Source organism: Athene noctua, chromosome 4 (genome assembly GCF_965140245.1).
Source record: "Athene noctua chromosome 4, bAthNoc1.hap1.1, whole genome shotgun sequence".
Lineage (NCBI taxonomy): Eukaryota > Metazoa > Chordata > Aves > Strigiformes > Strigidae > Athene > Athene noctua.
In genome coordinates this window covers 83765760-83783849 of record NC_134040.1, presented here as the reverse complement: position 1 = coordinate 83783849, position 18090 = coordinate 83765760, and the positions used below count along the sequence as shown (strand labels likewise).

At 41.5% G+C, this 18090-nt stretch overlaps 1 protein-coding gene across 4 annotated transcripts in view; it reads right to left on the bottom strand.

The window, feature by feature from the left end:
• The window catches only part of ARHGAP10 (Rho GTPase activating protein 10), a 152205-nt gene extending 134449 nt beyond the window's left edge, over positions 1 to 17756 (bottom strand). For all 4 annotated transcript variants that reach the window (XM_074905910.1, XM_074905912.1, XM_074905911.1 and 1 more), the window contains exon 1: positions 17482 to 17756. In XM_074905910.1, coding sequence (XP_074762011.1) covers positions 17482 to 17635 — 154 coding nt within the window. In that variant the 5' untranslated portion in view covers positions 17636 to 17756. The remainder of the gene's footprint in view (positions 1 to 17481) is intronic.
• Positions 17757 to 18090: the final 334 nt, after the last annotated feature.

Here is an 18090-nt window from a genome sequence, read left to right as displayed (position 1 = left end):
TACTGGTTTTAGTTGTACCAACTGTGAAGGTAAATAATAACCCCGTCTAGGAAAGGGCAGCATATCAAAGGAGGCATATGGACTGTATTACATGTTTTTCTGGTTAGTAAATTTTTCTTCCCTTCATTTCCTATCAGGATGAGGGATACACAGATATCAGGATGCAAACCACACACAGATACAAATACCAACGGAAGCTCACAGGATCACAATATGAACATTAATCATATTGCCATGGTTTTCAGGCAGAAATACACAAAGTGATTAAATGTTCAGGCACTGTTTCAAGCAGAAGTACCTAACTTAAGTACAAGAGAAATTATTCCAGAGGAAGCATACGGACACACCTGATTAAGCAAGAATCCAGTATAAGTGGATGGAGCATCATACATGCAAGACAGAAAAGCACAACATCCACTTCCCCCAGAGACTTTACAGTAAAAGTTCTGTTACAACTTATATCGTAATTCAACTCCTTTAGCGCACAGAAAGGGGAGATAATACAAAATAATTGTTTAAATAGAAATGCCATCTACCTCTTCCAGGAGAAATGGCAGAGCAAGCAGGGAAAGCAAACATGCTGCAAGGACACATGAGGGCAAACACTGGGGAGCACGACTCTGCAATCGTTAAGTCACATACAGGTTGTGTGAGACAACCCTTACATCCAGGGTCTAATCCCTAACAATCTGTGCTAAGGACAGGGGACATACCAATAGCATTGTAACACGAAAATTCAAATGAATACAGCGTGAAAGCCATTTAAGCGGACAAACTACCATCGCACCCAAGATACTAGGTCGCTAAACCACACAAGTCCTGACAGTCAAGGCGGGGATGGGGATGGAAATAAGGTTGGGAAGGAAGAGAAAGTTCCAGTGCCTGCCACTGCACCGAAACCTTCAGCACGGGACAAAGTCTCTCACAGACAGGCTCTGGCCCTTAACAGAAGTTGTATTAACCAGGGAGTAGGGAGTTTGCACTGACAGCAAGAGATAACACCTAGCTCCAGACACACCATGAGCTTCTCCTCTGGAAGCTCCACTAGGGTTTTGCTGCCTTCTACCATCACAGTTTTGCACCTAGTGTGAGCAAGGCTCAGAACAAACGTGCATCTCAGTGAACACAGGCCCTCCGTACATCTCAAATATTTGTGGGTTTATCTTCTTTGGAGGCACATTTAAAGCTGGAAGGGCAACTTGTGCTAATATATGTACAGAAAAATGCTCACAAAAGTACTGTATAACTGTGGGATGATGCAAGAGAAAAAAAAATAAGAGATGCACTGGGATGTCAAAAAGAGACAAAAGTTTGAAGGGAGAGAAACCTCTAAAGAAAAGTGAAAAGGTCAGATTCACTCCTTTGCAAAGAACTCTGTTCCTGTGGCCAAAACCCACAGCACAACGTTACAGCTTTTCTCCACCATAGCCCACTCTTTCAAAACAAGAGACTTGATCTCACATTTACTTAAGAGTACAGAGTTAGCAATTACAAAAGCAAATTAAAACCAAACCTAAGTATCACAAGCTGATCCCTCCTATTTCTACATGACAGCAACCCATTCCAAAACAAGGTAAAGCATACCAAATACCAGCCTGGGAACCTTGGGCAAAGGTAGTAAGGTCAGTTTTGAACAATGTTCACACTTGCATAAATTATATTGAACCGAGAACAGAAAACAGATGGTGATTTCCTAATTACGGTTTGGTAAATAAACAGAGTTTTCCCCACAGAAATTAACTGGTTAGTAAGACACATAAAATCATGTCTACTCCTCCTGTATTTAAAACTTTAAACAAAGTGTCATCAAGACAGATGAGACAAATTGTTCAGGTACAATTAGCTATATGGATACAAAAAGAAAACATGAGTGCTTTTCCTTCTCACATAAGGTTAGCAAGAGGAGGGAGGCAGAATCTTCCCCAGCTATCTGTCTCAATTCAGAGACCAAGTCCCAAAGCAGGCATCTGCAAATGGGAACCTCTGCATAAACAGACCTCTTGCATTCTTGGTCTGATATAAACTCAGAGCACAACCATTCTCTTCTCCTTATTAGTAACAGAGATTAAGAAAGTGCTTTATAAGGTAAGTGATATTACTAATACCAAATTACCTTAAAAATTGAAAACTTTGTGACTACTGGAAACTTACAATTAAACTGGCTTGCTGATTGTGGCCCATGAAAAAGCCCCAACTTGCTTCTGATTCTCATTTTGTTGTCTTCTTTCCCACTGGCATAAACAAATGCTGCACTTGTTTTACATACAATCCATCATCTTCATTCCTGGTTTCCAAACATTCACACTACTCTAAGACATCTGTCGATAATTAATCCATGCAAAACACTGGAACTAAGCAAATAAGATTTAGATTTCAGTTCAGTGGGAGACACCTGTTTTGTGTTAGAACAAAGACTTGAGTTAGGATTCACTTGCAGTATTTTCAGATAATGTTTATTTGTTATTAGTTACCACTGTCAAGACACAGAAGGATCCAAAAACTCAGTCAATTACTTTTGGGGCTGGGTAGCAGCCAGCAGGAACGTTCATTCCTGGGTTCAGCGAGGGTTTGCCAAATGAGAGATGTTAGCATCGACAGGGAAAATTTCCTTTCTTGGCTTGTATCTGCTGAAGGCTGCAGTCACCAAATTAGGACTAAGGATGGGTGCAGAAGGAACATTTTAGGGCTAAATTTAGGACTGGTCTCAGTAATAACCATCTATTAGGACAGAGACTAAAGTTGGTAGGGTCACTGAGACAGGAAAAGGAGAAAAGTGAGCCAAAAGTAGCAGTGAGCTTGGGAGGGTGCTGCTGGCTGTGCCTGAGGCAGACTTAAAGCAAGTAGGAGCAGGGAGGCAAGACTAAGTCAGGGGACTGCAGCCAGCAGCAGGGCTAACATGTGTGCGGGGTGGGACAGCCACCTGCCCCTGCAGCCAGAAAGGACTGCTAGGCACAAGGCGAGGTTTGGGTAAACTAAGCCACTGTACCACAACTAGTACAGCGTCTGTAGCTTATTGCCTGACTAGATGTAGTTCTGGAATTGACGGCTGGATTTGGGGTACATTTCCAGCCAGCAGAAGCCCACATTCCCAATTCTAACCAGGCACCAAGGTAAACAGAGGCCCAGGTCTTTCATATTCCAGAATCAAACATGCTGCCTCGCTGGAACATTTAACATGACTGCATGCTAAAACCGAGCATTTAAAATCCAACATATCATCTTCAAATCTCCAAGCTGCTACATCAAAACAGTTCTGACCACTGTCTGTTCTGATCCCAGTCTGAAATTATCATACAATTCACAATACCACCTCAACATCTGCAAGCTGTCTTACAAAATATTCTAATGCACAGGTAATAAGGTTAAATGTCAGGGCCTCCTAATTACTAACTCCATCTCCAATAAAGACTTGATGTGCAATCTTATCTAATCACTTGGTCTCTCACTTCACCCACCTGTAAACAGAACGAGCAGCCCAAACTACTTCACAGGATGTTGAAAGGCTAGCACCTAAAATGCTTTACACACTTCGGATTTTTTTTCTAAGTGCTATATAGATCAAAAAGGTTGTTTGTTTATTTGAGACTAATCTCATATTTATGCATTTTACAGCATACCTACTTTGTGACAGAAAAACACAATGCTACAAATAGAACACTGGAAACCACTACCAAGAACTTAAAATGAGTTGTGACTTGGCTGGTCATAGTAAGCAAACTCACCTTTAATCTTCCTGATGAAGCTTCCTGCACATAGCTCCTTCTGCTAGGTTTTTCTAGTGGCAACCTTAAATAAGGGATTTTTTGCTATCAAGAATCCCTACCACACCAAGCTGTTTGCTGCATGACTAGAAGCCAAAGCAGGAATTCAGGTAGAAAGGAAATTCCTTAATTATTTCATAACACTAACCGTATGCAGAAGAATTAGTCATTGCCAGATAGACACACTTCATTTTGTTTAGTCACAGAGCAACAACTCTGAATTTTCCCCATCACATTCATTACTTACTTGCAATGTAACTATGTATCTTACTGGAATCAAAACCATTCCAAAAAACATTAAACCAGCTCACAGGTAAACATCATCATAACTTAAGAAAACCAACAAAAACTGTTTACTGACACCAAGGAATTCTCAGCTCCCTATACTGCACATACCACTGAAACATTCCTGTAGATTTTGATCCAGAAAGCATCAAAAGTCCATAAAGCATCAAGAGACAATTTGTGAAGTGACTGACACAAAACAAACCCAACAAGTTTAAGCAAACAAAAACCACAGGGGAAAACAAATGTGCAAATCCACTCAATAATGTTCAATAAATGAAAGCTGTCACAGCAATATTACAGTGTTGTACAAAACAGCATGGATTTTTTTTTTTCCTGGGAAAGATTAGATAATCCTTCAATTGAAAAGGCAAAAAAAAAAAAAAACTGCACTAGAGAGGTATTATATTAGGTCCCTCTCTGGAAGCAAAGAAACTGCCAATAAGCAAGTATAATAACTTCAAAAAACAAACAAGCAAGCAACCCCACCAATCCCTCCTCAGAAGTGAACTGCCATGCTGTCTTTCTCTGACATTCTAATTATTGACATCAATGTATTCCATCCGCTATTTTTAGAGCTACAAAACCCCTGTGGTTTTCCCCCCATAATTGTTCTCCTATGAGTAAAAATTCAACCACCATTGGCAACACCGGGGGTTTTGCAAGGGAGGGATGACAGTTTACTCTGGGGAAACAAAAAGAAGAAAAAAGCCTAGGAACAACATTCTTATCAGTTTTGTCATTAACTTGTCAGCCGAGAACCCTCTCCTCTAACATCGATGGCCTGTGTCAGTGCCATCACCAGATAGCATTCATGCTCTTCTTGCTCTTTGAGCAAATTATCCCTATTCAATAAATTACTACTGCGTAGGAAAAAGCAATGGCAGATGCATGGAAGAAAAGGAAAAAAAAAAAAAAATTCTAAAAATCTAAACCATACCTTTTCCAAAGACTAGCAAGGGATTAGAGGTACATACTTCAGAGAGGACACAATTCAGCCTTTATTCTGTCTTAGTGGCTTTATCCCAAACTCTCTTAGGAACCTCGAGCGTGTCTCCACGCTAGCCTGTGCTAAAACCCATGCTATAGACCCTTTCCTGCTCTTCCTTAATATTCAAACTAGAAAATCCACATAAATTTTCACTGGAAAGGCAGCTGAGGACATCAAATGAGGTGAAGGAGGCAGCAATCTCTGGCAAGCTATGGCAAGAATAATCTAAGAAGTCACACTACTAAGACCTCTCAGAAGGGAGACAAAGAGAGAAGAAACAGAAGCACAAACCACTGAGTTAATGTCAACTATTTTCCAAGCAAAATTCCTTCCTGGCATCCCCCAGCGCCTCTGCTCTGGGAATGTCACTCCAACCCACCCATTCAGGCACTCGGAACAAAACTCGGCAGCTGCTCATATCTCTCTCAGCTACTACACTAATAATAGGGTCCAGGAAGCAATGTTCCAGTAACACCATTCAATAATGTCCTTGTGAAACGCGAGATCAGCTCCTGACCACTATTAAAACACAGGAATTTTCCATATTTAAGAGAGAAACTGAAGGAGAGGGACTCAAACTCAGAAAAAAAATCTTTTATGATAAAGAACGGCATCCTTACTCAAAAGATAACTCTCTTCACACTTGAAGACACAAATTCTCTTCACAAGCATTTGCTTTCAAATCTGAGCCATAAAAAGCATACAATCCCTTCTGTCTGCTCACAAGCCTTCAAGATCCTAGACACAAGCAAATCACAGCTATTACGAGAGGCACAGAAAGCATATACAGAAAACTACTTATAAAAGGATTTAAACTGAAACAAATGTTGATAGAATTGTTTGGGGTTGGTTCGATGCTTTTGGAGCATCAGAGGGGTTTTTTTCCAGGAGGGGCTTTGCTTGTTTGTTTCTGTTACATGTTGCTTACAAACACTGTCAAGTTCCATTTAGAGAAACTTTTACCAGAAAGCAGCAGGGGGGGGCTATCCAATTAATTGCTGATGTGGCCTAGTTGCCTGCTCCATCCAAAACAAGATTGCTACTTGTCTTGACCAACATCTTACTTCCTAATTTTATTTTAAAATGCATTGATAGTAATAATGCCAAACTAATTTGCAAGTAAGATATCAAAGCCATCTTCCTTGTAAACATTTTAAAGAACTGCAAACAAAATGTACAGTGAGAAAGAAAAAAAAAAAACAAAAACAAACAAACTTCTCAATGAAGCAAGCTTTGCAATAACTTTACAAATCTGAAGTGGGTTTCAGTACGTCCACAGAGCATTATAACAAGGTTGACATACTTAAGTTTTTCTTCACACATGGATACTTTCTATAAAAAACGTGAATGACGATATGCTATAAACCTTAGGAAAGCCAAACTGCTGACTTAAATTTCCACTTGAATAATCTGCATGGCAAGGGCAGAACAGCTGCTTTCTGAGTTCATGATACCATGCCCTCCATAGCGAGATGTCTAAAACATGACTGTAGGAGAATATGGCACATTCTCCTATCAGATGCTATGTTAAGCTAATTTACTTGAAGAGGATTAAAAAAAAGTTTATTACTACTGCTCAATTCAAATCACAACTACAGAAAAAGAGCAGTGGTGCAGACTCACATAATGCAGTGGAGACTGATACACAACACTTCTCTATGACATTTCAATATTTGTGAAATGCTTTATAGAGAAATGGCCCTAGGCTTGAGCCAGTAGGTTAGTGATGGAAAGAAAGATATAAAAAGGTGAAGGGCTTGCCCACAGCTGCTCTCAAAGTCACAGCTTGCTCTTTTGTTCATACCATAAAATTATCCATGTATATGAAAAGACAAAATATATTTGGCTTTAAGGGAAGAAGCTTGGGGTGAAGGGATGAAGATGTATCATCATTCCATTAATTTAATTCAATTGTTTGCTGCTTAGTGTCTGGTCAGAACTGTGGAAATAAAAAGCTCTACACTACATTTTCTTAATAGAACATGAGAAAAAAAGAACGACTCAAATCAGTTACAAGAGGAGAAAGTAGCGATCTATACAAGCAAGATGTGGAGGAGAAACGTAAACTGTATTGTGCTTGCCTCCAGATAAAAATCTAGTTGTATAAAAGATGAAAATTTCACCCTCTAATTTCACTAACCTTACAGACATGAACCACATCCACTATAGAAAGACCCGCAGGACTGACAGCAATCCATAGCAGCAATTTTTTTAAAAAGCTTTACATAAAATACAAATTATACTGCACCGAAATATAAGGTATTTTTGTAACTGAAAAAAAATTAATTAATTCCTAAGGCACATTCTAATGACAGACATATGAAAGCGGTTAATGGAGGCAGGAAGGGAAATAAAATTTCCAGATAAGTGAACACGAATCATTTCTGTTGAGTCTCAAAGTTACATTTTCAAAATAATATTTGCATCTAGGACAGTAGCTTGAAGGATTTCTACTCCTTAAATACACACATTAAAACTCATTTTCTGCTAAGTCAATCATCATGAATACTAGGCCAGACAGACACAACCCTTCTCATGGGTCTTTGAACTTCTAGTCATTAGACCTCAACCCTCCAGGAGGGCATTTCCAGTCCTCAGTTCCCTCAGAGCAGGTTACACTACTTGAGCACTACCTAGAGATAACAGCTACCAGTCCTCAGGTGCTCAGGCTCTGAAAAAGACTCAGATGGCTGAGTCTTTCCAAGACAGAGAACACATTTCAGCTCTTCTTAAACCATGGGATCCTGTCTTTTCTAGGTTCAAATCTTCAGTTTTGCTCCAGGCCCTCAAAAATTTATGTGAACATTTATTCCTATACATGAGATCCAAAGGTGTAACACAGACATTTCTTTAGATCATTATATTAAATATACAAAAATTTGAGCTGAATATCTGGAGCTTAGCCTCATTCTTCCATAAATCATAGCAAAAGACTGCAGCATGAGGAGAGAAACAGGTGCCAACAATAAAAATTCATGCTTGACTAGGTAGTTCCCTACACCTGAAGGAGGGCAGCCTCATGTGCAAGCCTACAGAACCCCAGGGGAAGAGCAGTAATGGTGTTAAGACACAGATGTCTTTTTTTTAAAAAAAAAAAAAAAAAAACACACCCAGAAAGGGCCATGGGACAGAGGAGTGTTTGCAGATTCTTTTTAGCATTAGATTCTTTTACTTCTATAAGTAAAACAAGCAACAAAGGATGCAATGCAGCCAGGTGGTTTTATTTTAGCAAAGGTGCTGAATCTGCTGAAACAGGGGAACAGCTAGGCAAGAGACACAACAGAAATTTGAAACTGTGCATTTTGGAACGACTGAAAGCATAAAGGAAAATGAGGCACAAGAAAAGTACATGAATATTACCACACAGCAAGAGTGTTTAAAAGCAGTCTGCAAGAAAGTCAGCTTTGTTCCAGAAAAGCCTGCAGGCTGAAGAACTGAATGGACAAAAGCCTTGGAGAAACAGTAATTCAGCTTGTAACTGAGCTTGTCAATCGGACCAGGACTTTTCAACAGTGAGAGCATACAACCTGGCATTTTAACAGGAGAAAAGTATCAATGTCAGTTATACTGTTTTGTTGTCAGAGCAGGGATGTGCTTCAAAGGCTGAAACTACGCAGCATTCACAGTCTGTTAATCCACATAAACTACAAACTCAGCCCCATGACAGATTTCTAAGAACAGTGACCCACTGCCAAAATGGTATTTCAAAAAGTTTTTCTCAAGTCCCTGGTAACCTGGCAGCAGGCTCCTTCTACCTGTTTGCAAGACAGTGGGATTTTTTTGTTTGTTTGAAGCAGCATTTTCTAAGCAATGATATTTTCATATAAATCTGATAGAAGTTTTCTTAATTTTTTTGTTCCGTTATACCTACATTCAAATATTATTAATATTTTTCAAAGCATACAACTCTTTCTAATGACTGACAAAATCACAGATGAAGACAATCAAGCAAAAATAAGGTGCTCTCCCTCTGCTTAGGAAGAGCGCCCAACTTTTGAGATTTGATACATTACACTTTAATTTTTCTTAAGCCTGAAACACTACAAGTGTAACACAAGCTTCAGAGACTCTTCACCATTAATTCAGTCATCACTTCTAAGCCCACATACATCAGCCTAATGGAGGAAATGGACAAATTTAAAAGCTAAAAACCACTCACCAGCCAGAGTGGCTGAGAACCTGCTGGACACCACACATGCTACAACGTCCTCCAGGGCCCAGGCCTGCTCAGTTTCATCCTGGATGCTCAATTTTCCTTGCCAAACTAAACAGTTTGGTTTTTTTTTTTTTTCACTTTTTCAAGGACATGCAGTCCCAACCAGCCAGGCGTACATATACAAAAGCTGGAGAGAACTAAGGGAAGCTGTATCATCCAGATCTACTGAGAGGCAAAGCCTTCTCTCTGACCTACATAATGAGCTGATAACCCCAACCTGCCCAATCCTCTCAACTGAAGGGGCAACAACAGGACATTTATTCAAAGGTGTGGGCAGTAGTAAAACCACATTCCATTTAATAGCAATGTGATTTTCCATCTCTGTAGATTTATTTTTCCCTCCCACTGCTCCTTTTCCACAGAGGACAATCCCAGCATGAATTATTTACAGGAACTTCTGATCTGGCCTTGGCCTGTGATGGTCACATTGCTTCTGAGGGCCTGGATGTTTTCTCTCTATTTTTATCCTGAAAGATGAACAGACACACAGAAGGGAAAAGCACATGGGAAGGAAATAAGAACAGAGCAGAAAGAGTAAAAGATATTCTCAGAGAACAGGGTGGCTGAGGAAGCTCCATCCATAGGTGCAAGTAGGTATGGAAAAACAACAACACAGCATTGAGGTTGCCTGCTGAATATTGCTAAAAACATCTGTTTAGAAAAAGAATTGGACAATAGCATAAACCCAACCACAGACTTCCCTTTCCAACACCTTCCTTCCCAGTGAGATACCTCAACATGCACTTTGAATAGCAGGCATACATCTATCCCAGACTTATAACACGGGGCATTTTAAACTGCAGCCACTGTAGCTGCCCTCTCTTCTATCAAAGTTATACCTCCAGGGGAGCCACCGGGCTGGAGTACCTGTGTCTACCTTAACTCACTGCAAAATGGGGTGGCTTAGCTTTGCTAAGCTTGGCAAAGATGGGTTTCACTTAGCAACAAGACAGATTTTGGGTGCCAATTATACGTGACAACTACAGTAGGTGGCACCAACCACCGGCAGAGAGACATGTTAAATTTTGTGAACAGTAATTTCTTAAACTATTCTGTCAATACGTGCCCAAGCTCATCTGATCATGTATTTTACGCTCACTAGGTACTCCAGGAAAGCATCTCAACAATTGCTCAATTTGCCAACTCAAAGCCATGAAGACTTTTAAAAGATGATCAAAACACTGAGCATGTCTTAACATCTCAAAAACAACTGCCATATAACAACAGCAAATCTGGTCTGGAAACTCAAAAAAGTGACATTAGACCCAAAATGAAACACCATCAAACATAAGCAAGTCATAAAAATTATCTCAAAAAGCCATAACCCACCCTACCCAAACATTAAGCACATTGCCAAGATTCACACGCTGTGGACTATCTCCCTCAAACAGCCAAGCCTCTGTTTTTTAAGTTAAAAGTAGTGACTGAGGTTGGTATTGTAAAACAAAAGCACTAAAGGCAAAGTAAACTATATACATTAATTATGTAATGTTAAAAAACAGCCGGGGAGGAGGAGTACGGGGACCCAGATCTTCCGTGCTGCTCCAAAGCACATTTCCAAGCGCTCCCCACCCAAAGAGAAGGCAGAGCACCTGGCCTGGCTAACCCCCTTCCTGAACATCAGGGGAGAAGAAAGAAAAAAAATACCCACCACAAAAAAAAAACAGCACTCCGGAGCAGTTGCCTCCCCTCCCTGCCCCCTTGAAGAAAGTCTGAGCCCATCAGAGAGAGAGATTCTGCCTCACTAAAGACTAAGAAACTGTTTTTAGAACTGGTATCAGTGTTATAAACTCTGCTTGTTAAGCTTTGCAACATTTTTGCAATAGAGCTGGCAAGCATCGGATAATTTTATCAACAGCATACACCTGCAGCCTTAGCAGTAGGTCTATTTTTCTTTATTTAATTGAAAGCAGGTGTTTGTTCTTTACAGAATGTAGGGCAAATCCATCCTTTTTTTTTCCAAGTCTTTAAAATGGATTCAGATGCCATAAAATTCAATATCAAGTTTCTAAAAGGTTTGTCATTAAAAAAGAAAAATGTCAGGTAAAAAATAACTTTCCAACATGATCCACCAGACAACTTCTCTAAAAATTACAAAACACTCTACTTATTTCTATTGGTTTTGTACTGAAGGCTGACAATGACACTAATCACCAATGTCCTTTTTAATGACCGCTTACACAGTTTATCTAAAGTTGAAAAATTAAATCTTTTCCCAAAACGATTAAATATTCAACAACACCCTGTCACATCTCTTATCACTTGAGAAACTTCATGTACATTCATGAAAATTCATATTTTCTGAAATCACATCTAGTTCACTAGCACAATGCTCTGCTTTTAATACAGAAGAAAAAAAAAAAAAAAACCAAAAACAAACAGTGGAACATCCACAGAACAAAGAAGGTAGTGGAGCTAGTTAGTAATCCAAGCTGAAAAGACATGATTCAAGATGACAAACTGGCATCCTCCACAGAATGAGCTTGACACTTTTTATAGCTACTGACACAGTAATGAATGCTCTACGTCGGGTGGAGCTAAACGCAATGTTCTACAGAGTATTTTCTTAAAAGAAAGCACTTCCCTGATCCTTACACAGAAGCAACTTTATCTGCAAGCACACATACACACACAAAAAGGTACTCTTAGTTAATTAGGCCCTAGCTGTGGCAATTATCTTGAAGGGAAAAATCAACATTCTATTATTATAAGCAGTTCTTTCTTAAGGGAAAGCTGTATCAGATGGGCCCCAAAGTACCTGTTTGCCTTAGTTTTCTAATGCTTCTATTATTGAGCTGAATTCCAATAGAAAGGTTTTTTTTTTTTTAAAGGAATATACTGTTCAGTAGCCTTTGCATACAGGATGTAGCACTGCCCTGGTAGTAATTTTTATCTAGTTGTGACCTAGCAGAGTATATCTCAAATTTAAACCTCACTGTTCACTTAGAACGTTTATTTGCTTACTGTTATCACAGCTAAAGCAGGCCTTATAACAGAAATAAAGCTCATTTTTGAGGTACTAATTGAAAACTAAACCAGCTTCCTAAAATGCTAAATGTAAAGATTTATTAATTCACAGCTCTCACTGAATTCAAGAGGAATTAATCACAGGTAGAGTCCTAACTAACCACTGCTAATCTAGAAAACTCTGCACACAAGTTCAGCCAAGGTCCTCTCGCAGTATTCCACACTGGCCCCACCTCTGCCTTGCTAAGAAAGAATGACATTAGTTTTTCCTTGGTCTTTGGATTCTTTCTAAATCTTTAGTGAATGTCAATTTATTTTCTAGAAGTTATTAATTAGTCCTATATTAACTGCTTTACCTTGCTGCTTTGACATGTACTGGAGTGTCTGTAGAACAACATTTCTGTTGCAGAAAATTCCTAAGGCTTAGAGCTGGCACACATCATACGTTCAGCTAAGTGGTTTTGTAAGTGCAGATTAAACTAAGGAAAGCTTTAAAAAATGGACAATTAGTGCTTAAGAAAAAAAAAAGTACCATGGCTCAAGTGATCCGAGTGGCTTTTATGCTGTGTTATTATGTGGATTACAACAGCTTTTACGGTTACATAATTATAACCATATCGGGTCAGACCAAAAGCCTACCGAGACCAGGATCTAAGAGGTCAACCACCACCACACACTAAGAGAACTGGCCAAGAAAAAGAATGGGGGTTTAGCCAACTCAGACATCAGACTGGGTGCTGGGTTTGGATTAGGTTCTTCAGTTGACTTTGTTAAAAGAAAGACTCAGCCTATTCTACTACGTTGGAGATGGCATTGGGAATGGACAACGAGATTTCCTGTCTGCTTAACTTCTTGATGGCAAACTTGTAACTGACCGGTGACTAATAACACCTCAGAGGAAACAAAAGAGAATTCCCTACTTCTTTTCTCAGGAATGCAGAAATACTCCCTGGAGTAAACCAGCATTCTTCAGTAACAGTTACCAGTAACTCTTTATATTCCAACAAACTCTTTCTACAGATAAAAGAAATTTGGTTCTTGTTTTGTATTCTGTTTGGAAGAGTGCAAGCTATAACCCCTCTGTCAAAAACGTCAAACAAAAACAGCAATAAAAAAAGTCACCAGAAGCCTGAGTGCCCTGAACTGCCTGCAGAGACCAGCACCAGGCAGCAAGGATGTCTGTTTTCCTCCTCTGCTGCACCAAATACAATGGCCAAGACCTCACAGAACTGAGCTCGAAACCTAAAACCTCAGGGTACAGGAAGAATTACCCTGCTCTCAGCTGAAACAGAGACAGCAATAGCACGAGGGACAGGGCTACCCCTGTGAAAAACCCCCAGTGGAGCCACTGGGTAGCGAGTTTCTCAAGGTGCAAGTGGAGGAAAGCTGCTGCTGCTCTGCATTCTACCACAAGTGATAAGAGGATTTGAATACTGCGGTGCCCACGTGGAAGAAGATGGTCCTGACCTGATGAAAGGCTTTATGATACATTTTAGCCATGGAGCCCATATGGGACACCCTTCCCTATCAAACTTCATCAAGTGCCCTGCACTGCATATGGACCAGCCTTTGAAAGCCTCCTCTAGGGCACTCAACTTTTCTTTTTTTAACCAACTTCTCCATCTCCTGCCTTCATCAGCCCATTACAAAGTCGCTGCAGTTGACCCAAATGAAATTCTGATCTGAGCCTGAATCCAAGAACAGCGAGGCAAGGCTCTCAGGCACATGGAATAGCTGTGAGCTCTCACCAGTATGCTTTGCAAACCCCCTGTCAGATGCCCAGGGCCAAAACCTATGCTCACACTGACTCTTCCCACTCCACCCTGAGGTCTCAAACAAGTGGCAGCTCCTCCTGTACGTTTACAGAAAAGTCTCTTCTCCAAAAAAAAAAAAAAAAATCTTAAAAATCTGCAAACAAATATCACGCTCATGTCAAGTGACCAAGAGCTGGACAGGGAGAAGAATTCGGAAGCAAATACATAGTATTTATCCGGTGTATTCTTAAATTTCCAACTATTTGCATCTCAGAGATTTTTAAAGCTCAGAACTAAACCTCTCAAGTTCCTTTCATGTTTCAGAATAAGGATTCTTGATCAGGCACCTTTAAATTCAGCTTCTCTCAACAGAAGAGCAACAAACTCCATCCAGAAGTTATTTATAAACTATTTTAATCTTTACTTGTTTAACTGAACTGGAATCCCCTGAGAAATATTGCATTTCTGTTTTAAAAGGCCTATGCGTATACTGCTTGTATTTCCACTGTTAGTGATGAGTAAAAAAAATGTCTTTCTGCACTCCTTTTAAACATATTTAACTGTCATAACAAAAGAAAGAGCCACCTATTGTTTATTAATTCTTCCAATATTTAGCTTGAACTAGACAACTCTGTGATTCAAACCATTACACAGGAAACACAGCTTTGAGTCATTCCTGTTTATCTTTCTATCAGGTTCTTGAAACAACAGAAACTTAAAGGTGTAAAGACACACTTGAGGTGTGCTTCATACTGGAAACTCAACAATGTAAGAATGGAAAAGAACCTTTTTTTTTCATCGTTCTCTTTTTTCTTTTTAAGCAGTATAGTCCTGTACTAATAAAAAACAATTCTTCTGAGATTTAGGTGGAAAACACACTCCCATACAACAGAGGAGACAAATGGAAAGGAGCCAAAGAGAGGATCCGTGTCATGCTACTGGCTTGTCCTGCGAGACACCGACAACCCCTGTGATTTGAGGGAGTGGTAGCAGTATCTGCTTCCCACCTCTCAAGATGTAACCTAGGGCAGGCAGCATCAAAGCCGTTTACAAGGCCGTCTGTCAAGCAGGAAGTGGGATCTATTCAATCACATCAGTTATTCACACCTAAAGAATCCTCACAACATTTCTCATAAGCCACTGCTTTACAAGTGAAATAAGGAAAGCGCTGAGGGAAACACAGGCAGCCTCTACTGCACTCACTTCATTTCCCACAAATTTAAGAAAAATAGTGCGCCTGCTACATTTTATAGCCCATTCAGAAAAGCTTATTCTGCTCACATATCAATTAATACAGATGTAAATTTTGTAATTTACCTGGTTCTAGAAACAAAGAAATACTTTAGATATTACTAAGATGACATTTTTTGTTCAAAAAACAATTTTCCAAAAATTGTAATCAAGTGTCATCTAAGCTCTCAAAATGCCCTGCTTTATTACCACATCCTCTAGATTGTGGCAAGCCAGTCTTTGTGCAGAAAATGCATTTTTGACAGAGGTGAATAGCTAGCTCTACGTCTAGACCACTTCTTGAGCTTGGTTTTTAGAATAAGCATTAATCCCATTTGGTTTCCTGACAGCAAATGAATCAGGTTCCTCAAAGAATTTAGATGCCAGTGTTTTCTTCTGAAAACACAAGGAGGACCAACACCCTAACCACTGGGGTTTTAACTCCTCCTCATGTTTTCTCCAGTTTAATTTGTGTTTTAATGTCTGTTGAACAGTGGCAGAGGAAGACAACTCAGCTTCAGACCTGTCAAGAAGGGCACTCTAAAGGAGAGACACAGCTGCAGAAACCTGAAAAGTGAAAGGAAGGATCTAACCTCTGTTTCCACTTCTCAAACAAGTATGCTGAAGCACAAATGTTTGTTAGAATAAGGTACAGTATCTAAGCTCAAGAAAATCTGACTGCCATCTCAGAAAGGAAGGAATTGCTTAGACCTGACCACTAGGCAGGACCACAGATAGCTTCTCTAAACATTTCTCATGGGCTAGCCCTAAGTATTTCATCAAGTATTCTCCTGCCAGGTGGCTCTGCTTGGCACACTGACTCCCTTGGCTGCCGTCACACACAGAGAAGTGCGCCGAGCACTGCACACCAAGTCAAAGTTACCAGCACAGGAATCTGCTGTGGATAGCAGGCTCATACGAGTGAGTTCGGGCTTTCCTCGCCACCATCAGCTCCACACTTTCAAATTAAGTTCGTATATGTAACCTTACATGAGAAACCGAGGTTTTGGGGCAGCTGCCAAAAGGCTGTCTACATGCTTGAGGAATAGAAGCAAAGTGGAATGAATTCCCCTCTACTGTTCTTATGCAAGTTCAGGGACACTTTTTCACTTCAAGTTAAGATGATTCATACTGACACTTCAAGTCACAGATTTCAAATAATCCTCAAGGAACACTATTTGCAATAACTGAATATTAACTGGCCAAAAAATAAGAAAAAAGTGAAGCTTGATATGCCATTTTCTACCTTTTTTTACCAAGGCACATCAGAGACAAAAACCGGAAAGAATGTTTCTTTACTTGCACAAAGTGAGTTCTCTCCAGTTTCAAAACCCTCAGCATATCCAGGTAGCTGCATTGCTCAAACCGTTGGCCAAGTCCCTCTCAGTTTAAGGGCAGTATCATGAAAGCACGGTCCCTTGCCTTCAGAAGTTTTCCATGATACCAAAGATGCAGTACACTTTTGTGAACACAGTGGCAGAACACCGTATTAGTATTAGTGGGATTTTTTGAATAATTGGTATAAGTCAATCATCCTACGAGATGACAAGTCAAATGGAAGGAATTGTGTTACCACAATACTACATTAAGAACATGCATTAACGTGATCATTCAAAGAAAATAACACGATTCCTATACAAACCACAGCATAGCTGCTAACCACATATATATATATATATATATATATGTGTATCTTTTCAACAAGTAAAATGCAAAATTAAAAAACACCGTCACATTTTTAGAGGTCAAAGACACAGAACTGGCAACTAGCGCTGTCACTGCAGAACTGTAGGTCTGCTAATTCCTGAACATACTTAAAATCTTGACAAAGAGGTATTTTCAGCAGCCTCTTCGCAGACCACAAACGCATACACATCGTTATGTGGAGATACGCAATTCACAGACGCTCGGCACAGGTAAAACTTGAAACCGAGTCCTCTCCGCGGATTTAAAATCGTGGCCGGCTGCCAGGCCCAGCTAAGAAACCGGGCAGATGCAACAGGCGTTACAAGAAGAGGAGGGCGCTACGAGAAGGGCAACCGCCGGCGCTGCTGCCGCTATCCCTTAGCCCCTCTCCAGGGCGAAAAGGGCTGGAGAGAACCGACGTCCCCGAAGCGGCTGATGGGGGACGAGAGGGAGAGGCTGGAAAAAGGCAGCGCAAAGCTCCTCGCAACAAAAGCCAGCGCCGCCGGCTCAAAGGCGAAATCTCCCTGCGACCGCCGGGCCCCAAGCCGCCCCGCAGCGACCCGGCGTCTCCCCCCGCGCCCCTCCACTCACTTTTGGTGGCGGCGATGAGGTTTTTCCCATCCTTGAGCAACTCCTTGATAAACTTATTGGTCTTCTCCAGCTCGGCCTCGTGGGCTCGCACCCGCTCCCTGAACCAGGGGCTGTCCAGGTAGCAGTCGCTGAACTCCAGGGGCTGCAGCCCCATGGCTGCCGCCGGGCCGGAGCGAGTCTCCCCCACCAAAGCTCTCCCGGTGAGGCCGCAGCCACCTCCCCGGCACTCCGGGGCGTAGCGGGCGGCAGCCGCGGCCACAGCGGGAGCGGCGGCAGTTCTCTCCTCCCCGCGCAGGGCTGGGCGCGGGCAAAGGCGAGCGGAGCGGCGCCGCCCTCCCCGCTGCGAGGGGCGGAGGCAGGCCCAGCCGCGCCGGGGCCCGCCTCCCGCCGCTTTCACCGAGCGCCGGGGCCGCGCCTGGGCTCGTAGGCCCCGGGAGAGCCGCCCGCTCCGCCGCTGCGGGCGTGCTCCGTGTGGGGGGACGCGGGTGGGTGCCCCCGTACCCACCGCCGGGTCCCTCATGCGAACATCCCCCCCGCCTCCGTTGTGCGGGCGGGCTGGCAGGGCCGGGGCGGGCCCGCAAAGGCGGCGGGTGGCAGCAGGCCGCGGGG